This window comes from Leptodactylus fuscus, unplaced genomic scaffold (assembly GCF_031893055.1).
Source record: "Leptodactylus fuscus isolate aLepFus1 unplaced genomic scaffold, aLepFus1.hap2 HAP2_SCAFFOLD_72, whole genome shotgun sequence".
NCBI lineage: Eukaryota > Metazoa > Chordata > Amphibia > Anura > Leptodactylidae > Leptodactylus > Leptodactylus fuscus.
In genome coordinates this window covers 240,704-263,264 of record NW_027440757.1, presented here as the reverse complement: position 1 = coordinate 263,264, position 22,561 = coordinate 240,704, and the positions used below count along the sequence as shown (strand labels likewise).

Below are 22,561 nucleotides of genomic sequence, written 5' to 3'. Positions count from 1 at the left end.
GTAAGCTCTTGTGTCCCCATCTCCTCATAGATTGTAAGCTCTTGTGTCCCCATCTCCTCATAGATTGTAAGCTCTTGTGTCCCCATCTCCTTATAGATTGTAAGCTCTTGTGTCCCCATCTCCTTATAGATTGTAAGCTCTTGTGTCCCCTACCTCCTTATAGATTGTAAGCTCTTGTGTCCCCATCTCCTCATAGATTGTAAGCTCTTGTGTCCCTACCTCCTTATAGATTGTAAGCTCTTGTGTCCCCACCTCCTTATAGATTGTAAGCTCTTGTGTCCCCATCTCCTCATAGATTGTAAGCTCTTGTGTCCCCATCTCCTCATAGATTGTAAGCTCTTGTGTCCCCTACCTCCTCATAGATTGTAAGCTCTTGTGTCCCCTACCTCCTCATAGATTGTAAGCTCTTGTGTCCCCATCTCCTTATAGATTGTAAGCTCTTGTGTCCCCATCTCCTCATAGATTGTAAGCTCTTGTGTCCCCATCTCCTTATAGATTGTAAGCTCTTGTGTCCCCTACCTCCTCATAGATTGTAAGCTCTTGTGTCCCCCTACCTCCTCATAGATTGTAAGCTCTTGTGTCCCCCTACCTCCTTATAGATTGTAAGCTCTTGTGTCCCCTACCTCCTTATAGATTGTAAGCTCTTGTGTCCCCCTACCTCCTCATAGATTGTAAGCTCTTGTGTCCCCCTACCTCCTCATAGATTGTAAGCTCTTGTGTCCCCTACCGCCTTATAGATTGTAAGCTCTTGTGTCCCCATCTCCTCATAGATTGTAAGCTCTTGTGTCCCCATCTCCTTATAGATTGTAAGCTCTTGTGTCCCCTACCTCCTCATAGATTGTAAGCTCTTGTGTCCCCATCTCCTCATAGATTGTAAGCTCTTGTGTCCCCCTACCTCCTTATAGATTGTAAGCTCTTGTGTCCCCTACCTCCTTATAGATTGTAAGCTCTTGTGTCCCCTACCTCCTTATGGATTGTAAGCTCTTGTGTCCCCATCTCCTCATAGATTGTAAGCTCTTGTGTCCCCATCTCCTCATAGATTGTAAGCTCTTGTGTCCCCATCTCCTTATAGATTGTAAGCTCTTGTGTCCCCCACCTCCTTATAGATTGTAAGCTCTTGTGTCCCCTACCTCCTTATAGATTGTAAGCTCTTGTGTCCCCATCTCCTCATAGATTGTAAGCTCTTGTGTCCCCTACCTCCTTATGGATTGTAAGCTCTTGTGTCCCCATCTCCTCATAGATTGTAAGCTCTTGTGTCCCCTACCTCCTTATAGATTGTAAGCTCTTGTGTCCCCTACCTCCTTATAGATTGTAAGCTCTTGTGTCCCCTACCTCCTTATAGATTGTAAGCTCTTGTGTCCCCTACCTCCTTATAGATTGTAAGCTCTTGTGTCCCCTACCGCCTTATAGATTGTAAGCTCTTGTGTCCCCATCTCCTCATAGATTGTAAGCTCTTGTGTCCCCATCTCCTTATAGATTGTAAGCTCTTGTGTCCCCTACCGCCTTATAGATTGTAAGCTCTTGTGTCCCCATCTCCTCATAGATTGTAAGCTCTTGTGTCCCTACCTCCTCATAGATTGTAAGCTCTTGTGTCCTCCATCTCCTTATAGATTGTAAGCTCTTGTGTCACCCCCTCTACCTCATAGATTGTAAGCTCTTGTGTCACCCCCTCTACCTCATAGATTGTAAGCTCTTGTGTCCCCTACCTCCTCATAGAGTGTAAGCTCTTGTGTCCCCCCCTCTACCTCATAGATTGTAAGCTCTTGTGTCCCCCTACCTCCTTATAGATTGTAAGCTCTTGTGTCCTCCATCTCCTTATAGATTGTAAGCTCTTGTGTCCCCTACCTCCTTATAGATTGTAAGCTCCTGTGTCCCCCTACCTCCTCATAGATTGTAAGCTCTTGTGTCCTCCATCTCCTTATAGATTGTAAGCTCTTGTGTCCCCTACCTCCTTATAGATTGTAAGCTCCTGTGTCCCCCTACCTCCTCATAGATTGTAAGCTCTTGTGTCACCCCCTCTACCTCATAGATTGTAAGCTCTTGTGTCCCCATCTCCTTATAGATTGTAAGCTCTTGTGTCCCCATCTCCTTATAGATTGTAAGCTCTTGTGTCCCCTACCTCCTCATAGAGTGTAAGCTCTTGTGTCCCCCCCTCTACCTCATAGATTGTAAGCTCTTGTGTCCCCCTACCTCCTCATAGATTGTAAGCTCTTGTGTCCCCCCATCTCCTTATAGATTGTAAGCTCTTGTGTCCCCTACCTCCTCATAGATTGTAAGCTCTTGTGTCCCCTACCGCCTTATAGATTGTAAGCTCTTGTGTCCCCATCTCCTCATAGATTGTAAGCTCTTGTGTCCCCATCTCCTTATAGATTGTAAGCTCTTGTGTCCCCCTCTACCTCATAGATTGTAAGCTCTTGTGTCCCCATCTCCTCATAGATTGTAAGCTCTTGTGTCCCCCCCTCTACCTCATAGATTGTAAGCTCTTGTGTCCCCATCTCCTTATAGATTGTAAGCTCTTGTGTCCCCTACCTCCTTATAGATTGTAAGCTCTTGTGTCCCCACCTCCTTATAGATTGTAAGCTCTTGTGTCCCCATCTCCTCATAGATTGTAAGCTCTTGTGTCCCCATCTCCTTATAGATTGTAAACTCTTGTGTCCCCATCTCCTTATAGATTGTAAGCTCTTGTGTCCCCTACCTCCTCATAGATTGTAAGCTCTTGTGTCCCCCTACCTCCTTATAGATTGTAAGCTCTTGTGTCCCCCACCTCCTTATAGATTGTAAGCTCTTGTGTCCCCCTACCTCCTCATAGATTGTAAGCTCTTGTGTCCCCCACCTCCTTATAGATTGTAAGCTCTTGTGTCCCCTACCTCCTTATGGATTGTAAGCTCTTGTGTCCCCATCTCCTCATAGATTGTAAGCTCTTGTGTCCCCATCTCCTCATAGATTGTAAGCTCTTGTGTCCCCATCTCCTTATAGATTGTAAGCTCTTGTGTCCCCTACCTCCTTATAGATTGTAAGCTCTTGTGTCCCCTACCTCCTTATAGATTGTAAGCTCTTGTGTCCCTACCTCCTTATGGATTGTAAGCTCTTGTGTCCCCATCTCCTCATAGATTGTAAGCTCTTGTGTCCCCTACCTCCTTATGGATTGTAAGCTCTTGTGTCCCCATCTCCTCATAGATTGTAAGCTCTTGTGTCCCCCCATCTCCTCATAGATTGTAAGCTCTTGTGTCCCCCCTCTACCTCATAGATTGTAAGCTCTTGTGTCCCCCTACCTCCTCATAGATTGTAAGCTCTTGTGTCCCCTACCTCCTCATAGATTGTAAGCTCTTGTGTCCCCCACCTCCTCATAGATTGTAAGCTCTTGTGTCCCCATCTCCTCATAGATTGTAAGCTCCTGTGTCCCCCTACCTCCTCATAGATTGTAAGCTCTTGTGTCCCCCCCTCTACCTCATAGATTGTAAGCTCTTGTGTCCCCCACCTCCTTATAGATTGTAAGCTCTTGTGTCCCCCACCTCCTCATAGATTGTAAGCTCTTGTGTCCCCCACCTCCTCATAGATTGTAAGCTCTTGTGTCACCCCCTCTACCTCATAGATTGTAAGCTCTTGTGTCCCCCACCTCCTCATAGAGTGTAAGCTCTTGTGTCCCCCACCTCCTTATAGATTGTAAGCTCTTGTGTCCCCCTACCTCCTCATAGATTGTAAGCTCTTGTGTCCCCTACCTCCTCATAGATTGTAAGCTCTTGTGTCCCCCACCTCCTTATAGATTGTAAGCTCTTGTGTCCCCCTACCTCCTCATAGATTGTAAGCTCTTGTGTCCCCCACCTCCTTATAGATTGTAAGCTCTTGTGTCCCCTACCTCCTTATAGATTGTAAGCTCTTGTGTCCCCTACCTCCTTATGGATTGTAAGCTCTTGTGTCCCCATCTCCTCATAGATTGTAAGCTCTTGTGTCCCCATCTCCTCATAGATTGTAAGCTCTTGTGTCCCCATCTCCTTATAGATTGTAAGCTCTTGTGTCCCCTACCTCCTTATAGATTGTAAGCTCTTGTGTCCCCCCTCTACCTCATAGATTGTAAGCTCTTGTGTCCCCCTACCTCCTTATAGATTGTAAGCTCTTGTGTCCCCTACCTCCTCATAGATTGTAAGCTCTTGTGTCCCCCACCTCCTTATAGATTGTAAGCTCTTGTGTCCCCCTACCTCCTCATAGATTGTAAGCTCTTGTGTCCCCCACCTCCTTATAGATTGTAAGCTCTTGTGTCCCCTACCTCCTTATAGATTGTAAGCTCTTGTGTCCCCTACCTCCTTATGGATTGTAAGCTCTTGTGTCCCCATCTCCTCATAGATTGTAAGCTCTTGTGTCCCCATCTCCTCATAGATTGTAAGCTCTTGTGTCCCCATCTCCTTATAGATTGTAAGCTCTTGTGTCCCCTACCTCCTTATAGATTGTAAGCTCTTGTGTCCCCTACCTCCTTATAGATTGTAAGCTCTTGTGTCCCTACCTCCTTATGGATTGTAAGCTCTTGTGTCCCCATCTCCTCATAGATTGTAAGCTCTTGTGTCCCCTACCTCCTTATAGATTGTAAGCTCTTGTGTCCCCTACCTCCTTATAGATTGTAAGCTCTTGTGTCCCCTACCTCCTTATAGATTGTAAGCTCTTGTGTCCCCTACCTCCTTATGGATTGTAAGCTCTTGTGTCCCCATCTCCTCATAGATTGTAAGCTCTTGTGTCCCCCCATCTCCTCATAGATTGTAAGCTCTTGTGTCCCCCTACCTCCTCATAGATTGTAAGCTCTTGTGTCCCCATCTCCTCATAGATTGTAAGCTCTTGTGTCCCCCCATCTCCTCATAGATTGTAAGCTCTTGTGTCCCCCACCTCCTCATAGATTGTAAGCTCTTGTGTCCCCCACCTCCTCATAGATTGTAAGCTCTTGTGTCCCCCACCTCCTCATAGATTGTAAGCTCTTGTGTCCCCATCTCCTCATAGATTGTAAGCTCCTGTGTCCCCCTACCTCCTCATAGATTGTAAGCTCCTGTGTCCCCCTACCTCCTCATAGATTGTAAGCTCTTGTGTCCCCCCCTCTACCTCATAGATTGTAAGCTCTTGTGTCCCCCCCCCTCTACCTCATAGAGTGTAAGCTCTTGTGTCCCCCCCTCTACCTCATAGACTGTAAGCTCTTGTGTCCCCCCCCCTCTACCTCATAGAGTGTAAGCTCTTGTGTCCCCCCATCTCCTCATAGATTGTAAGCTCTTGTGTCCCCCACCTCCTTATAGATTGTAAGCTCTTGTGTCCCCCACCTCCTCATAGATTGTAAGCTCTTGTGTCCCCCACCTCCTCATAGATTGTAAGCTCTTGTGTCACCCCCTCTACCTCATAGATTGTAAGCTCTTGTGTCACCCCCTCTACCTCATAGATTGTAAGCTCTTGTGTCCCCCCCTCTACCTCATACATTGTAAGCTCTTGTGTCCCCCACCTCCTTATAGATTGTAAGCTCTTGTGTCCCCCATCTCCTCATAGATTGTAAGCTCTTGTGTCCCCATCTCCTCATAGATTGTAAGCTCTTGTGTCCCCATCTCCTCATAGATTGTAAGCTCTTGTGTCCCCCCCTCTACCTCATAGATTGTAAGCTCTTGTGTCCCCATCTCCTTATAGATTGTAAGCTCTTGTGTCCCCATCTCCTTATAGATTGTAAGCTCTTGTGTCCCCATCTCCTCATAGATTGTAAGCTCTTGTGTCCCCATCTCCTTATAGATTGTAAGCTCTTGTGTCCCCATCTCCTCATAGATTGTAAGCTCTTGTGTCCCCATCTCCTTATAGATTGTAAGCTCTTGTGTCCCCATCTCCTTATAGATTGTAAGCTCTTGTGTCCCCTACCTCCTCATAGATTGTAAGCTCTTGTGTCCCCCTACCTCCTTATAGATTGTAAGCTCTTGTGTCCCCCACCTCCTTATAGATTGTAAGCTCTTGTGTCCCCTACCTCCTTATAGATTGTAAGCTCTTGTGTCCCCTACCTCCTTATGGATTGTAAGCTCTTGTGTCCCCATCTCCTCATAGATTGTAAGCTCTTGTGTCCCCATCTCCTCATAGATTGTAAGCTCTTGTGTCCCCATCTCCTTATAGATTGTAAGCTCTTGTGTCCCCTACCTCCTTATAGATTGTAAGCTCTTGTGTCCCCTACCTCCTTATAGATTGTAAGCTCTTGTGTCCCTACCTCCTTATGGATTGTAAGCTCTTGTGTCCCCATCTCCTCATAGATTGTAAGCTCTTGTGTCCCCTACCTCCTTATAGATTGTAAGCTCTTGTGTCCCCTACCTCCTTATAGATTGTAAGCTCTTGTGTCCCCTACCTCCTTATAGATTGTAAGCTCTTGTGTCCCCTACCTCCTTATAGATTGTAAGCTCTTGTGTCCCCATCTCCTCATAGATTGTAAGCTCTTGTGTCCCCCCATCTCCTCATAGATTGTAAGCTCTTGTGTCCCCCACCTCCTCATAGATTGTAAGCTCTTGTGTCCCCCTACCTCCTCATAGATTGTAAGCTCTTGTGTCCCTACCTCCTCATAGATTGTAAGCTCTTGTGTCCCCCACCTCCTTATAGATTGTAAGCTCTTGTGTCCCCCACCTCCTCATAGATTGTAAGCTCTTGTGTCCCCATCTCCTCATAGATTGTAAGCTCCTGTGTCCCCCTACCTCCTCATAGATTGTAAGCTCTTGTGTCCCCCCCCCTCTACCTCATAGAGTGTAAGCTCTTGTGTCCCCCCATCTCCTCATAGATTGTAAGCTCTTGTGTCCCCCACCTCCTTATAGATTGTAAGCTCTTGTGTCCCCCACCTCCTCATAGATTGTAAGCTCTTGTGTCCCCCACCTCCTCATAGATTGTAAGCTCTTGTGTCACCCCCTCTACCTCATAGATTGTAAGCTCTTGTGTCCCCCACCTCCTCATAGAGTGTAAGCTCTTGTGTCCCCATCTCCTTATAGATTGTAAGCTCTTGTGTCCCCCTACCTCCTTATAGATTGTAAACTCTTGTGTCCCCTACCTCCTCATAGATTGTAAGCTCTTGTGTCCCCTACCTCCTTATAGATTGTAAGCTCTTGTGTCCCCCACCTCCTTATAGATTGTAAGCTCTTGTGTCCCCCTACCTCCTCATAGATTGTAAGCTCTTGTGTCCCCATCTCCTTATAGATTGTAAGCTCTTGTGTCCCCATCTCCTTATAGATTGTAAGCTCTTGTGTCCCCCTACCTCCTTATAGATTGTAAACTCTTGTGTCCCCTACCTCCTCATAGATTGTAAGCTCTTGTGTCCCCATCTCCTTATAGATTGTAAGCTCTTGTTTCCCCCTACCTCCTCATAGATTGTAAGCTCTTGTGTCCCCTACCTCCTTATAGATTGTAAGCTCTTGTGTCCCCATCTCCTTATAGATTGTAAGCTCTTGTTTCCCCCTACCTCCTCATAGATTGTAAGCTCTTGTGTCCCCTACCTCCTCATAGATTGTAAGCTCTTGTGTCCCCCTACCTTCTCATAGATTGTAAGCTCTTGTGTCCCCTACCTCCTTATAGATTGTAAGCTCTTGTGTCCCTACCTCCTCATAGATTGTAAGCTCTTGTGTCCCTACCTCCTCATAGATTGTAAGCTCTTGTGTCCCCTACCTCCTCATAGATTGTAAGCTCTTGTGTCCCCCTACCTCCTTATGGATTGTAAGCTCTTGTGTCCCTATCTCCTTATAGATTGTAAGCTCTTGTGTCCGGGCCCTCACTCCTACTGTTCGGTATGTTTATTTCTTTACACACATTGTCTCATATTGTCTGTTCATGTGTCCTCTGATTTATAAAGTGCTACGGAATATATTGGGCTACAGAAATGGTTATTAGATGTGGTTTGTGGTCGCTGTAAGGGCTCATTCACACTACGTATACGCCAGCTTATTTCTGATTGTAAAACACGTTCATTATCAGCGGCGTATAAAGCAGATCCATTCATCTCTATGTGAGCCGGCATACAAGCGCTCCCCATAGAAATGAATGGATTGCTTCTTTCACTACGAGCGCTCTCATTGAAGTGAATGGGAAGTGCCCGCGTGTACGGCTCGCCGTGTGAAGGGGCCCGGCGCTCTGCTCATACCGAGCCGTACACGCGGGGCGCTTCCCATTCACTTCAATGGGAGCGCTCATAGTGAAAGGAGCAGCCCATTCATTTCTATGGGGAGCGCTCGTATGCCGGATCACATAGAGATGAATGGATCTGCTTTATACGCCGCTGATAATGAACGTGTTTTACAATCAGAATAAGCTGCCGTATACGTAGTGTGAATGAGCCCTTACAGCGACCACTACAGGAGAAATGTGGTATTACATGTCGTCCATACCACAATGCGAGGTCTGCCATGTACCCCTTAACCTTGATAGTAAGTAGAGCTCGGCGCCCCTCTCTGGATAGTTGTAGGGGGTCTCCCTAAGACTCATACACAGCAATGTCATTACAGGACCAGGATTACGATTGGACATTTACAGATTTTACCAGGATCCCCTCCCCCATGAAAGTCTGAGGTGACACTGCGGATCCGAGCCGACTGGTTAAACATTACAGTGTGGACTATCAATACATGACGACCCGAGCTCAGCGGCTTTACCTGCAGGACACAGACATGGGGCTGGCCGCTGACATGAGGGGTGTCACTATAACAGGTAATGGAGGAGACCCGAAAACCTCCCATATCTTCCATTATATTATACATTTATTCAGATCTTGGGGATCCCCGGCAGTCACTCTTCTCCTGTTTCCAGGTGTCTTCTGTCTCTGGATGGCTTTGTCCACTGGAGTTCACATTGAGCTGATCCCTCCTCATCCTCAGATCAATCAATCGGTTCTTCTAAGTGTCGATCAGATCAGCGGCTCTATCCGGAGCTTTGCCTGGTTTAAAGGAGAAAATACCCGGTCGCAGAATCAGATCCTGGCTTATAATAGCCGAACGACCCCCCCGGAGAGCCCGGGCCCAATGTATTCTCCTCGCATCAGCTGTTTTCCAAATGCGTCCTTGAAGATTTCAGAACTCAATATTGAAGATCAAGGTAACTACACCTTACAGGTCCAGCAAGAAGCCCATGTACGCGGCACAGTCCAGCTCCTGCTCTATGGTGAGTATATAGAGCAGCTGTTATAGTATTATAGCCCCCTCCCACATAGAGGGGAGACCCCATAGATCACACCCACCTCCTGCTCATACTGCTGCTTAGGCTAAGGACACACAGTCAGTCTTTTCGGCAGTTTTTGAAGCCAAAACCAGGAATAGAGTGAAAAAAGTCCCATCTGTCCTTTTATATGTTCTCGTCCTTTATCATCCACAACCGTCTTCACTTCAGGACCTGCATGGGGCGCCCTAACCCTTACAGGCTGCCCTCGATAGGGTGGTGTACAGACTGCACTGTTCTCCTAATTACATCCTGGAGAATAGATTTGCATACTTTTTACCCAGAATCCCTAGCGGAGCAGAAATGACTTGGAAGTCTCCGTACTGCCTATGTAACACATACTGTCCCTGATGTGCACGAGTGTCCCCCCGACCCTGCCATTGGAAAGTAAAAGTCTATCATAAGATCAAGTGGAATAGAGGATTGAAGCCAACCTTACTGCCCCCAGTGGCGTAACTAGGAATGACAGGGCCCCCCGATCGACGCCGAAGACCCTGATTCCTCTCTCCCCCCCCCCCCCCCCCCGCATTCCTGCGCGCTCTATTATACCCCATAGTGGCCCCCGCACACAGTATCATGTCCCATAGTGGCCCCTGCACACAGTATTATGTCCCATAGTGGCCCCTGCACACAGTATTATCCCCCATAGTGGCCCCTGCACACAGTATTATGTCCCATAGTGACCCCTGCACACAGTATTATCCCCCATAGTGGCTCCTGCACACAGTATTATGTCCCATAGTGGCCCCTGTACACAGTATAATGTCCCATAGTGGCCCCTGTACACAGTATTATCCCCCATAGTGGCCCCTGCACACAGTATTATGTCCCATAGTGGCCCCTGCACACAGTATTATCCCCCATAGTGGCCCCTGCACACAGTATTATGTCCCATAGTGACCCCTGCACACAGTATTATGTCCCATAGTGACCCCTGCACACAGTATTATCCCCCATAGTGACCCCTGCACACAGTATTATCCCCCATAGTGGCCCCTGCACACAGTATTATCCCCCATAGTGGCCCCTGCACACAGTATTATCCCCCATAGTGGCCCCTGCACACAGTATTATGTCCCATAGTGACCCCTGCACACAGTATTATCCCCCATAGTGGCCCCTGCACACAGTATTATGTCCCATAGTGGCCCCTGCACACAGTATTATGTCCCATAGTGGCCCCTGCACACAGTATTATGTCCCATAGTGGCTCCTGCACACAGTATTATGTCCCATAGTGGCCCCTGCACACAGTATTATGTCCCATAGTGACCCCTGCACACAGTATTATGTCCCATAGTGACCCCTGCACACAGTATTATGTCCCATAGTGGCCCCTGCACACAGTATTATGTCCCATAGTGGCCCCTGCACACAGTATTATCCCCCATAGTGGCCCCTGCACACAGTATTATGTCCCATAGTGGCTCCTGCACACAGTGTTATGTCCCATAGTGGCCCCTGCACACAGTATTATGTCCCATAGTGACCCCTGCACACAGTATTATGTCCCATAGTGGCCCCTGCACACAGTATTATGTCCCATAGTGGCCCCTGCACACAGTATTATGTCCCATAGTGGCCCCTGCACACAGTATTATCCCCCATAGTGGCCCCTGCACACAGTATTATGTCCCATAGTGGCCCCTGCACACAGTATTATGTCCCATAGTGGCCCCTGCACACAGTATTATGTCCCATAGTGGCCCCTGCACACAGTATTATGTCCCATAGTGACCCCTGCACACAGTATTATCCCCCATAGTGGCCCCTGCACACAGTATTATGTCCCATAGTGGCCCCTGCACACAGTATTATGTCCCATAGTGGCCCCTGCACACAATATTATGTCCCATAGTGGCCCCTGCACACAGTATCATGTCCCATAGTGGCCCCTGCACACAGTATTATGTCCCATAGTGGCCCCTGCACACAGTATTATCCCCCATAGTGGCCCCTGCACACAGTATTATGTCCCATAGTGGCCCCTGCACACAGTATTATGTCCCATAGTGGCCCCCGCACACAGTATTATGTCCCATAGTGGCCCCTGCACACAGTATTATCCCCCATAGTGGCCCCTGCACACAGTATTATGTCCCATAGTGGCCCCTGCACACAGTATTATCCCCCATAGTGGCCCCTGCACACAGTATTATGTCCCATAGTGGCCCCTGCACACAGTATTATGTCCCATAGTGGCCCCTGCACACAGTATTATCCCCCATAGTGGCCCCTGCACACAGTATTATACCCCATAGTGGCCCCTGCACACAGTATCATGTCCCATAGTGGCCCCTGCACACAGTATCATGTCCCATAGTGGCCCCTGCACACAGTATTATCCCCCATAGTGGCCCCTGCACACAGTATTATGTCCCATAGTGGCCCCTGCACACAGTATTATGTCCCATAGTGGCCCCTGCACACAGTATTATGTCCCATAGTGGCCCCTGCACACAGTATTATCCCCCATAGTGGCCCCTGCACACAGTATTATACCCCATAGTGGCCCCTGCACACAGTATTATGTCCCATAGTGGCCCCTGCACACAGTATTATGTCCCATAGTGGCCCCTGCACACAGTATTATGTCCCATAGTGGCCCCTGCACACAGTATTATGTCCCATAGTGGCTCCTGCACACAGTATTATGTCCCATAGTGGCCCCTGCACACAGTATTATGTCCCATAGTGACCCCTGCACACAGTATTATGTCCCATAGTGACCCCTGCACACAGTATTATGTCCCATAGTGGCCCCTGCACACAGTATTATGTCCCATAGTGGCCCCTGCACACAGTATTATCCCCCATAGTGGCCCCTGCACACAGTATTATGTCCCATAGTGGCTCCTGCACACAGTGTTATGTCCCATAGTGGCCCCTGCACACAGTATTATGTCCCATAGTGACCCCTGCACACAGTATTATGTCCCATAGTGGCCCCTGCACACAGTATTATGTCCCATAGTGGCCCCTGCACACAGTATTATGTCCCATAGTGGCCCCTGCACACAGTATTATCCCCCATAGTGGCCCCTGCACACAGTATTATGTCCCATAGTGGCCCCTGCACACAGTATTATGTCCCATAGTGGCCCCTGCACACAGTATTATGTCCCATAGTGGCCCCTGCACACAGTATTATGTCCCATAGTGACCCCTGCACACAGTATTATCCCCCATAGTGGCCCCTGCACACAGTATTATGTCCCATAGTGGCCCCTGCACACAGTATTATGTCCCATAGTGGCCCCTGCACACAATATTATGTCCCATAGTGGCCCCTGCACACAGTATCATGTCCCATAGTGGCCCCTGCACACAGTATTATGTCCCATAGTGGCCCCTGCACACAGTATTATCCCCCATAGTGGCCCCTGCACACAGTATTATGTCCCATAGTGGCCCCTGCACACAGTATTATGTCCCATAGTGGCCCCCGCACACAGTATTATGTCCCATAGTGGCCCCTGCACACAGTATTATCCCCCATAGTGGCCCCTGCACACAGTATTATGTCCCATAGTGGCCCCTGCACACAGTATTATCCCCCATAGTGGCCCCTGCACACAGTATTATGTCCCATAGTGGCCCCTGCACACAGTATTATGTCCCATAGTGGCCCCTGCACACAGTATTATCCCCCATAGTGGCCCCTGCACACAGTATTATACCCCATAGTGGCCCCTGCACACAGTATCATGTCCCATAGTGGCCCCTGCACACAGTATCATGTCCCATAGTGGCCCCTGCACACAGTATTATCCCCCATAGTGGCCCCTGCACACAGTATTATGTCCCATAGTGGCCCCTGCACACAGTATTATGTCCCATAGTGGCCCCTGCACACAGTATTATGTCCCATAGTGGCCCCTGCACACAGTATTATCCCCCATAGTGGCCCCTGCACACAGTATTATACCCCATAGTGGCCCCTGCACACAGTATCATGTCCCATAGTGGCCCCTGCACACAGTATCATGTCCCATAGTGGCCCCTGCACACAGTATTATCCCCCATAGTGGCCCCTGCACACAGTATTATGTCCCATAGTGGCCCCTGCACACAGTATTATCCCCCATAGTGGCCCCTGCACACAGTATTATACCCCATAGTGGCCCCTGCACACAGTATCATGTCCCATAGTGGCCCCTGCACACAGTATCATGTCCCATAGTGGCCCCTGCACACAGTATCATGTCCCATAGTGGCCCCTGCACACAGTATTATCCCCCATAGTGGCCCCTGCACACAGTATTATGTCCCATAGTGGCCCCTGCACACAGTATTATGTCCCATAGTGGCCCCTGCACACAGTATTATGTCCCATAGTGGCCCCTGCACACAGTATTATGTCCCATAGTGGCCCCTGCACACAGTATTATCCCCCATAGTGGCCCCTGCACACAGTATTATACCCCATAGTGGCCCCTGCACACAGTATCATGTCCCATAGTGGCCCCTGCACACAGTATTATCCCCCATAGTGGCCCCTGCACACAGTATTATGTCCCATAGTGGCCCCTGCACACAGTATTATGTCCCATAGTGGCCCCTGCACACAGTATTATGTCCCATAGTGGCCCCTGCACACAGTATTATCCCCCATAGTGGCCCCTGCACACAGTATTATGTCCCATAGTGGCCCCTGCACACAGTATTATCCCCCATAGTGGCCCCTGCACACAGTATTATGTCCCATAGTGGCCCCTGCACACAGTATTATGTCCCATAGTGGCCCCTGCACACAGTATTATCCCCCATAGTGGCCCCTGCACACAGTATTATACCCCATAGTGGCCCCTGCACACAGTATTATCCCCCATAGTGGCCCCTGCACACAGTATTATGTCCCATAGTGGCCCCCGCACACAGTATTATGTCCCATAGTGGCCCCCGCACACAGTATTATGTCCCATAGTGGCCCCCGCACACAGTATTATGTCCCATAGTGGCCCCCGCACACAGTATTATGTCCCATAGTGGCCCCCGCACACAGTATTATGTCCCATAGTGGCCCCCGCACACAGTATTATGTCCCATAGTGGCCCCCGCACACAGTATTATGTCCCATAGTGGCCCCCGCACACAGTATTATGTCCCATAGTGGTCCCCGCACACAGTATCATGTCCCATAGTGGTCCCTGCACACAGTATCATGTCCCATAGTGGCCCCTGCACACAGTATTATCCCCCATAGTGGCCCCTGCACACAGTATTATCCCCTATAGTGGCCCCTGCACACAGTATTATGTCCAATAGTGACTCCTGCACACAGTATTATGCCCCATAGTGGCCCCCGCACACAGTATTATGTCCCATAGTGGCCCCTGCACACAGTATTATGTCCCATAGTGACCCCCGCACACAGTATTATCTCCCATAGTGGCCCCTGCACACAGTATTATCCCCCATAGTGGCCCCTGCACACAGTATTATGTCCCATAGTGGCCCCTGCACACAGTATTTTGTCCCATAGTGACCCCTGCACACAGTATTATGTCCCATAGTGGCCCCTGCACACAGTATTATGTCCCATAGTGGCCCCTGCACACAGTATTATGCCCCATAGTGGCCCCTGCACACAGTATTATGCCCCATAGTGGTCCCTGCACACAGTATTATCCCCCATAGTGGCCCCTGCACACAGTATAATGTCCCATAGTGGCCCCTGCACACAGTATTATGTCCCATAGAGGCCCCTGCACACAGTATTATGTCCCATAGTGGCCCCTGCACACAGTATTATGTCCCATAGTGACCCCTGCACACAGTATTTTGTCCCAATGTGGACACCCATAAACAATTATTATACTCCTTTTCAGACCCCAGAGTATAATAATCTGAGTTTGAGAGGGGATACCAACATAAAAAACACTGTTACTTACCTCTCCCCAGCTCTGCTGCACTCTTCGGTGGTGTTGGCCATCTTCAATGATGTCCGGGACGTGACATGACACAGGTCCCAGTCATGTGACATCAGGGACATCACAGAAGTAGGCCCGAAGTCTGTCTGAGTCCCGAAGAGGCGAGTAACAGTGTTTTTTATGTTCCCTTACCTCACCCGGGCCTCCAATCATTATACTCTGAAAACCCCCCAAGTATAATAATAGTGTTTGTTGGGCCCGCGGCCTCACTTGCCTATCCCGGCCCCTGCCAGGATCGGTAAGTAAATAGGGCCTGTTACTGGCTGGTGTAACTCCAGTCGGTAATGACCTAGTAAATAAAACCAAAAAAAAGCGGTAGCGTCTGTCGCCCCTAATGTCCTGGGCCCTGTTGTAGCTGCTACCCTGGTAGTTACACCCCTGTCTCCCCCATTACCCTGAGCGCTAGATGCACCTATAAGGCTTCTTTCACATTATGCCCTTGCTATAAAGACTCGTGGCTTTCCATGTAGACTTTGTAGTTGTTCATTAGCCATGGTATAAGTCATCTCAGTGTCCACCTCTCCATCTATGAGACGTTCTCTCTCGGGGATCATGGCTGCCACATCTCTTCCAATGGTCTCTATGTAACATTCAGGAGGGCCAGGGCTGGTATCACGGGTAATATATTAGATGTGGCCGGCTTTCAGGGGGTCCCTGGGTCCCAAAAGTGCACAAAATTGCATCAAAATTTTTGATGTCCCCGACTACCCACCCCCACTCTAATATCTGACAATGCCAACAGACAACAAGGCTTCGGGGGTAATCGTTGCTCTTTTACTAGCAGGACAAAGTAATACAAATGTACATATGGAGGGATTTTTCACATACAATACAGCGATCTTTGTAGGTAGTGTCCAGTTAGCAGATGACGGAGGCAGAATGCTTTGGATTGATTAATCAGTAGTTGTTTGGGTAGTTAAACTTGTATATACTTGTAAAGATGGCCTGTATCCAGGGGGTTAGTCCTCAACAACTGGGTACACGTATGTAGAATAGCAAATACGATTTCCAGCAGCGGGAGACCCTTGATTTCTGCCAGACTAGCTATGGGTTTCTTAAATATAGATTTGTCCCAAAGACTTACTTGAATAGAGAGATACGTGTAGACATCCCAGATGTATGGATAGGCAGGTCCATCAACTTTTAGTACTTGTAGGCTTGGAGCTTCAGAGGAAAACACTCTCTGAGGAGAATCTTGAGAACAGAGGAATAGACATCTCTGCTTGCTGTGCCCTGATAGTGGGCAGCCATTATCAGTTCTCCATGTGCTCTGTCTGCTAGCTGTTTCTACACAAAACAGCCAAAGCACACGTCCCCAACCCCCCTAGAGGGGACTGTAACCCCTCCCCCTCCAGGCCAGTCCTGAAGGTCACCTGATTGTACTGGACACACCTTCACACTGACAACTCAAATTACAATGGCAAAGTATAGGCAGGTGTAGTTCACAAAAACATCCACAAGATGGCGCATTAATAGACCCCCTGTGTGCTGGCTCTGGAAAAATAGAAGGAATGAAGGGGAGGAAACTCCTTACCTTATATGCAAATGTCCATACCATCTCGGTCTGCAAGGACTATTAAAGGGAATGGGACAAACAGTACCGGGACATTACATCTACATGGTCACACAATCTTCTTCTGCAGCACTTGATGTTGGGAGTCTTATTAGGGGAGGTGTTTTAGGACATTTTGTTCATGTTTCTTTCTCTTTTCAGCCATAGTTACTAAACCTGTGATCAGAACAACAACAATAACTCCAATTGTAAATGAAGAAGTTCATCTGACGTGTGACACAATGAATTCCCAGAAGATCCTCTGGGGTAGAAGTGGGAAGACATATTTCCTCCTGGAGTGATTCAGTCATCTGATAACAGAACCATCACCTTCCCCAGTATAAAGCCTGAGGATACTGGACTGTACTGGTGTGAGGCTGAGAATCCAGTGAGCAAGAAGACCAGTGACCTGTACACTATGACTGTGTATTGTGAGTAACCATATTGGTCGTTGTCATTGGTATCGCCGAGGGGTGCAGCTTAAAGAGGATGGTGAAGTAGCAGATGCTCAAGGCCCAGGTATCTGAGGGGGCCCACAGCCCCCCTGCCATATAAGAAGACACCAGTATTATAGATGGCACATGGTAGGTAGGAGAACCAAGTCACCCCTCGGTCTCCTCATCAGCAATCCCAACATCTATAGTAATCAGCGGTATATATGTGATTTTGTTGATGGACTTCACATATATGGTTATATGTATATGAGGGGCACACGTATTGTATATGTAAATAACTGTAGACAGACTGGATGGACACAGCCCTTACATGTCACTATGCCGTGAGCAAATAACATTGTAATACAATATAAAACACGAAACCGTAGAGAAGTGCGAACAGTCCTGGTCCAGCCTGTTGTAGACTCCACGTGCCAAGGAGAATGCACCGTAAGTCTCTGCAGCGCAGGTCCACAACGAGATCATGTAGTTCAGCACATCCCGGAATCTCCATCAAACTAACCCATAGAAATTGCAGGCTACAAAGACCTCGTCCCGTCGGGCCGCATTGTATCATGGTCCGTACTTTTGGAGTTTGCCGACTCTGAAATATATCCACCCTCCAGACGTCAGATGAACATGAGTTATATGGTCACCCAGATATTATACTTCTATATTTCAGGTGTCTGTGGGTCCACTACATCAGACCTTAATGCTGCAGAGATATCTGGGGTCATCATTGGGACATTACTAGGACTCGCCCTACTGGCTGGTGGAATCTTTCTTCTGCTTTACGTTAAAAGACACAAGCTTCCAGTGCGAGAAGAGCCAAGAGGTAATAATATATTAAATCTGATCGCCTGTCTATACTGCGACTTGTACAGTACATATAAGACATCATACATGAGGTCCTGTCAGGGAGAGGAGAATACTTGGGATCTCCTGCTCTTGTGTACCAGTAGAATATTCAAGGTGTTCGAGTGGTCAGGCTTCTGTGGTGTGGTATAAGAGCAATGATATGTGCTGCGGCCAATTACACGTCTCCTCAGCTACTCCCTCTCCCCTCTCGCAGCATGCAGTCTCACACACAGACTAAGGCAGAGGGACTGGGGGCTAGGGACCACCTGCTATGGGGCCTCCAATATACACACAGAAAAGATTCTGCTTCCTGACCCTCACTCTCAGACTCCTCATCAGGATCATATGCGACATTATAGAGAAGGATAGTATACATTGCAGAGGAGTACTGACATGTATCAAGGAGACTGAAGCAGTTGGGTGAGATAGATAACTTACTGTTGTCTGCAGAAGCCTCTGTCTATACCTGTGCCTCTCCTCTCTCACACCCAGAAGCATCAGCAGGGTCATATCGGACATTACAGAGAATTATAAGCTAATCCTGTAATAGTCCCACTATGGGGATACTCAGTGTTACAGCAGCAGATAATACTGTAATATATTACAGGACAGAACACAGACAAGATCAGAGCAGATAGAAGATACCGGGAGTCAGAGCAGCTGCAGGAGACTCAGGAGCATTTAGTTCTGTGTGCGGAGTGTCTCCGCTCGGCCTGATGTAGATTATACAGCCTGACTGCGGTGGGGATCTCCGATAGCTCCTTCTCACACTTGGGGTGAAGCAGTCGGTCACTGACAGGACTGCCCAGTACTATCACGATCTCATACAGTGTGATGACCTGTAGTGATGTGAATGAAGCATTTACCGAGATTCAACTATTGATCTATGCAAAGTTTGATAAAGAAGTTACTGGCCATTTAAGGCTGCAAGAACATTTCATGTCTTTATAGTAGATCCACAGGATATGCCATAAGTATCTGTTAGATGTGGGTGCTACCTCCACCACCCTGCACCCTCCACCACCCTGCACCCTCCACCACCCTGCACCCTCCACCACCCTGCACCCTCCACCACCCTGCACCCTCCACCTCCTGCACCCTCCACCACCTGCACCCTCCACCTCCTGCACCCTCCACCTCCTGCATCCCCCACCACCTGCATCCCCCACCACCCTGCACCCTCCACCACCCTGCACCCTCCACCACCCTGCACCCTCCACCACCCTGCACCCTCCACCTCCTGCACCCTCCACCACCTGCACCCTCCACCTCCTGCACCCTCCACCTCCTGCACCCTCCACCCTCCTGCACCCTCCACCCTCCTGCACCCTCCACCCTCCTGCACCCTCCACCCACCTGCACCCTCCACCTCCTGCACCCTCCACCTCCTGCATCCCCCACCACCCTGCATCCCCCACCACCCTGCATCCCCCACCACCCTGCACCCTCCACCACCCTGCACCCTCCACCACCCTGCATCCTCCACCACCCTGCATCCCCCACCTCCTGCATCCCCCACCACCTGCATCCTCAAACCACCTACATCCTCCGCAAATGAATGGACTGGAAAGCTGGCCGGACATGTGTAGATCTCTTCATTCACTTGTACAAGAATTGATGGAACAGTCATGGTTGCCTGTTTGACTATTTTCAGAAACTTGTATACATATGAATGGAGAAAACCAAGCATGGCCACTTGCCCAGACCACCATGAATCAGGGGTCAGTAGACCCCCACTCTAGAGATTGGGTCAGACAGAGACGTAACTACCTCTGTAGAAGCCATAGCAACAGCGACAGGGCCCATAGTGTCAGGAGGCCCAATCCCCGACTCTGGCACACAAGAAGATAAAAGAATGGAGGATGTGCAGCTTTAGTCACATCCTCTATATTGCTTCTATGTTGGAACTTCATGAGCTGGGTCAGAGCAGAGAGGCCGCTGGAGGGAGGACAACACTGAAGGTCTGCAAAGCTCTCTGTAGTCCTTCCCCTGCCGTATCCCCCTCCTCTACGAGGTTTTAGCAGCTAGGTATCTGCTGCATTGTTATCTCTATGGCCTTCTGATCCCCTCTGGGGATGTCCTGGTGGGGGAGGGGGAGATGTAACATGGTGTGTGAAAAGACTGCCTGACAGATCCTACAGGTAAGCATTATTGTGTATATCGAGGTATACATGTTTGTTTGAGTGTATAAATGTGTATGATAGTTATCTGTGAATAAATGTGCGTATCTACAGTGGCTTGCAAAAGTCTTGACACCCCTTGACCTTTGTCACATTTTGTCACAACCACAAACTTTTCTTGAGATAACAACTGTGAGAAGGTGACAGGCAGGGTGCTGGAATCTCGCTCTATCTCCCCCAGATTTGTAACTTATGTGTGGTCCAGTGCAGGTCTTCCATAGCCCTCAGTTCCAGGTGCAGGTCCTGGGCTCATTACTGGGCCACAAAAAAGGCTCCAGAACTTGCACTTCAGGGCAGATCCAGGGAGTGAGAGGAGGCGTCTGGGTCTGTCCTGTAACCCAGAGTCCAGTGAGACTTTGCTTATTTCTTTGTTCGTGTGGTTATTAGTAAACCGCATATAGTTAGCTGATTATCACTGTTTAGTTAGTCGCTCAGACAAGCAGGATTTTGTTTCTTACTGTTTTACCGAAGTTAAGGCTGTATTTTATTATGTGCCTTATGTAAAGGTTTATTTTTTGTAAATAAACTGCTTTGCTGCAAGATTTGTGTCCCTGTCTCTGACTGGTTGGGTCCACACCACTGCTGCTACTGAGCTACCTTCCCTACATATGGTGGAGGATGCGGGCACACCAAATTTTACAGTCTTAAAGAGACATACACCTTTTTTTTTCCTCTCCTATGTCCTGGGTGAAAGCTTCAGGAGAGATTTAAAAGGAGACTGCCAGCATGGAGGACTTTGTAAAACAGTTTGGGCAGGCCATCCTACACAGCAGCAGACACAGCAGTAAAAAGCCCTGATGGAAGCCGAGAGGACAGAAGCAATCACATGCACAGCAGGAGATGAACTTGCAACTTATGGAGACGCTGACGCAGCTCAGCAAAGCTTTGGTCCACCAGAGGACGGCAGTAGAGTGTTCTGGTGTAAGAGAGACCCAGAGGCTACAGACCGCTGCCCGAGCTGCCATATAGAGGGCTCTACAAAAGATGACGTCCACAGACATGGAGGAATATCTTCAGGTTTTTGAGCAAATGGTGGAGCAGGAGAAGTTGCCAAAGGATCAGTGGGCTGACGTAGTGGCACCCTTCCTCACCAGGGAACCTCAAAAGACCTACTGTGACCAGTGTGAACAGGAGGCTAAGGACTACTTCACACTGAGAGGCAAGACCCGACACTTCTTGGTGTGAACATACACGTACGTGTTGGGAGATTACACCACTGGACTTTCTCCCACCCTGATCCCAGATGCATGACCTGGTGTATCTGCTAAAGAAATGACTTCAGCCTGAGGAGGCCACTCCGGCACTGGCTCTTCTGGACTCTGGTAACCTTGGTGCACCATTAATTAGGCGACCCTGCACTGTACAGTGTACAAACTATTGGGGTCTTGTGTATACATGGTGTAACTAGGGGGTGTCCTATAGCAGAAGTCTCCATAACAACCACCTCTGGCCCCGCCTCTCACAAAGTGGGCGTGGTTAAGTTTCTGTTCCATAGTGGGATTATAGGGAGGCATTTTCCTCTGTTCTGGGATATGAGGAAAAAGCAGAAGCTGCCATGTCCTGAGAATGTGAATGTTAGTAATGTATGGCATAAGGTTACCCCTGAACCTTGTGATCCTGACAGGGAAACCCCAGCTATAGGGGGGGCCCCAGATGGTAATGATCCCCCCTGTCTGTGTTAGCTGGTGATGTTGAAGGTCAAGAGGGAGTTCCCGAGATGCCGGAGCTCGAGGTGTCCTGGGACAATTGTGGGACGGCTCAGATGAGAGATCCTAATCTGGGTCATGTCAGGGAAAAAGTAAACGTGATAAACTGTGAACCCCAGTATCCAGAGGCTGATGGGGAGCTCCCCTATATGTCCATGATCCAGAACCTGCTGTATAGGGGGAACCAAATACAGGGAGTGATTGTGAAGCAGTTGGTGTTGCCCCGGCCCTATCAGAGGGGGGTGTTAGATGTGGTACATGAGCCTGTGTTAGGAGGACACCTGGGGTACGAGAGGGCCAAAGAGCAAATTCTCCAGTGTTTCTATTGGCCAGGGATTGATAAGCATCTACAAGAGTATTGTAACTTTTGCCCTGAGTGTCAGCTAACCGCCCCGGGGTCACACTTCAGGAGGACTCTGGTGCCCCGACCCATTATAGAGTGGCCATGGACCTGGTAGGTCCGGTTATAAAGTCTAGGGGTCATCAGTATATACTAATGGTGTTGGGTTATACTACACGATACCCTGAGGCCGCAGCCCTGAGACATATTTCCGCATTGCCAAGGAGCTCTTTTATTTGTTCTCTCGGACAGGTCTACCCAAGGAGATCCCGACTGACCAATGGACTCCTTTTATTTATATAGGGTCCCACATAGGACTCACAAGGTACATTTTTCTCTATCAGTATGTCTTTGGAGTATGGGAATGGAAATTCACGC

At 48.7% G+C, this 22,561-nt stretch overlaps 1 protein-coding gene across 1 annotated transcript; it reads left to right on the top strand.

Annotated features, from left to right (window-relative positions):
- Positions 1–8,654: 8,654 nt before the first annotated feature.
- LOC142188742 (cell adhesion molecule CEACAM7-like) lies at positions 8,655–21,322 on the top strand. Its single transcript, XM_075261974.1, is given in 6 exon segments — positions 8,655–8,676; positions 8,776–9,126; positions 16,828–16,946; positions 16,949–17,096; positions 17,782–17,934; positions 21,135–21,322. Coding segments are annotated over 6 exon segments (981 nt in total).
- The last annotated feature ends 1,239 nt before the right edge of the window (positions 21,323–22,561 follow it).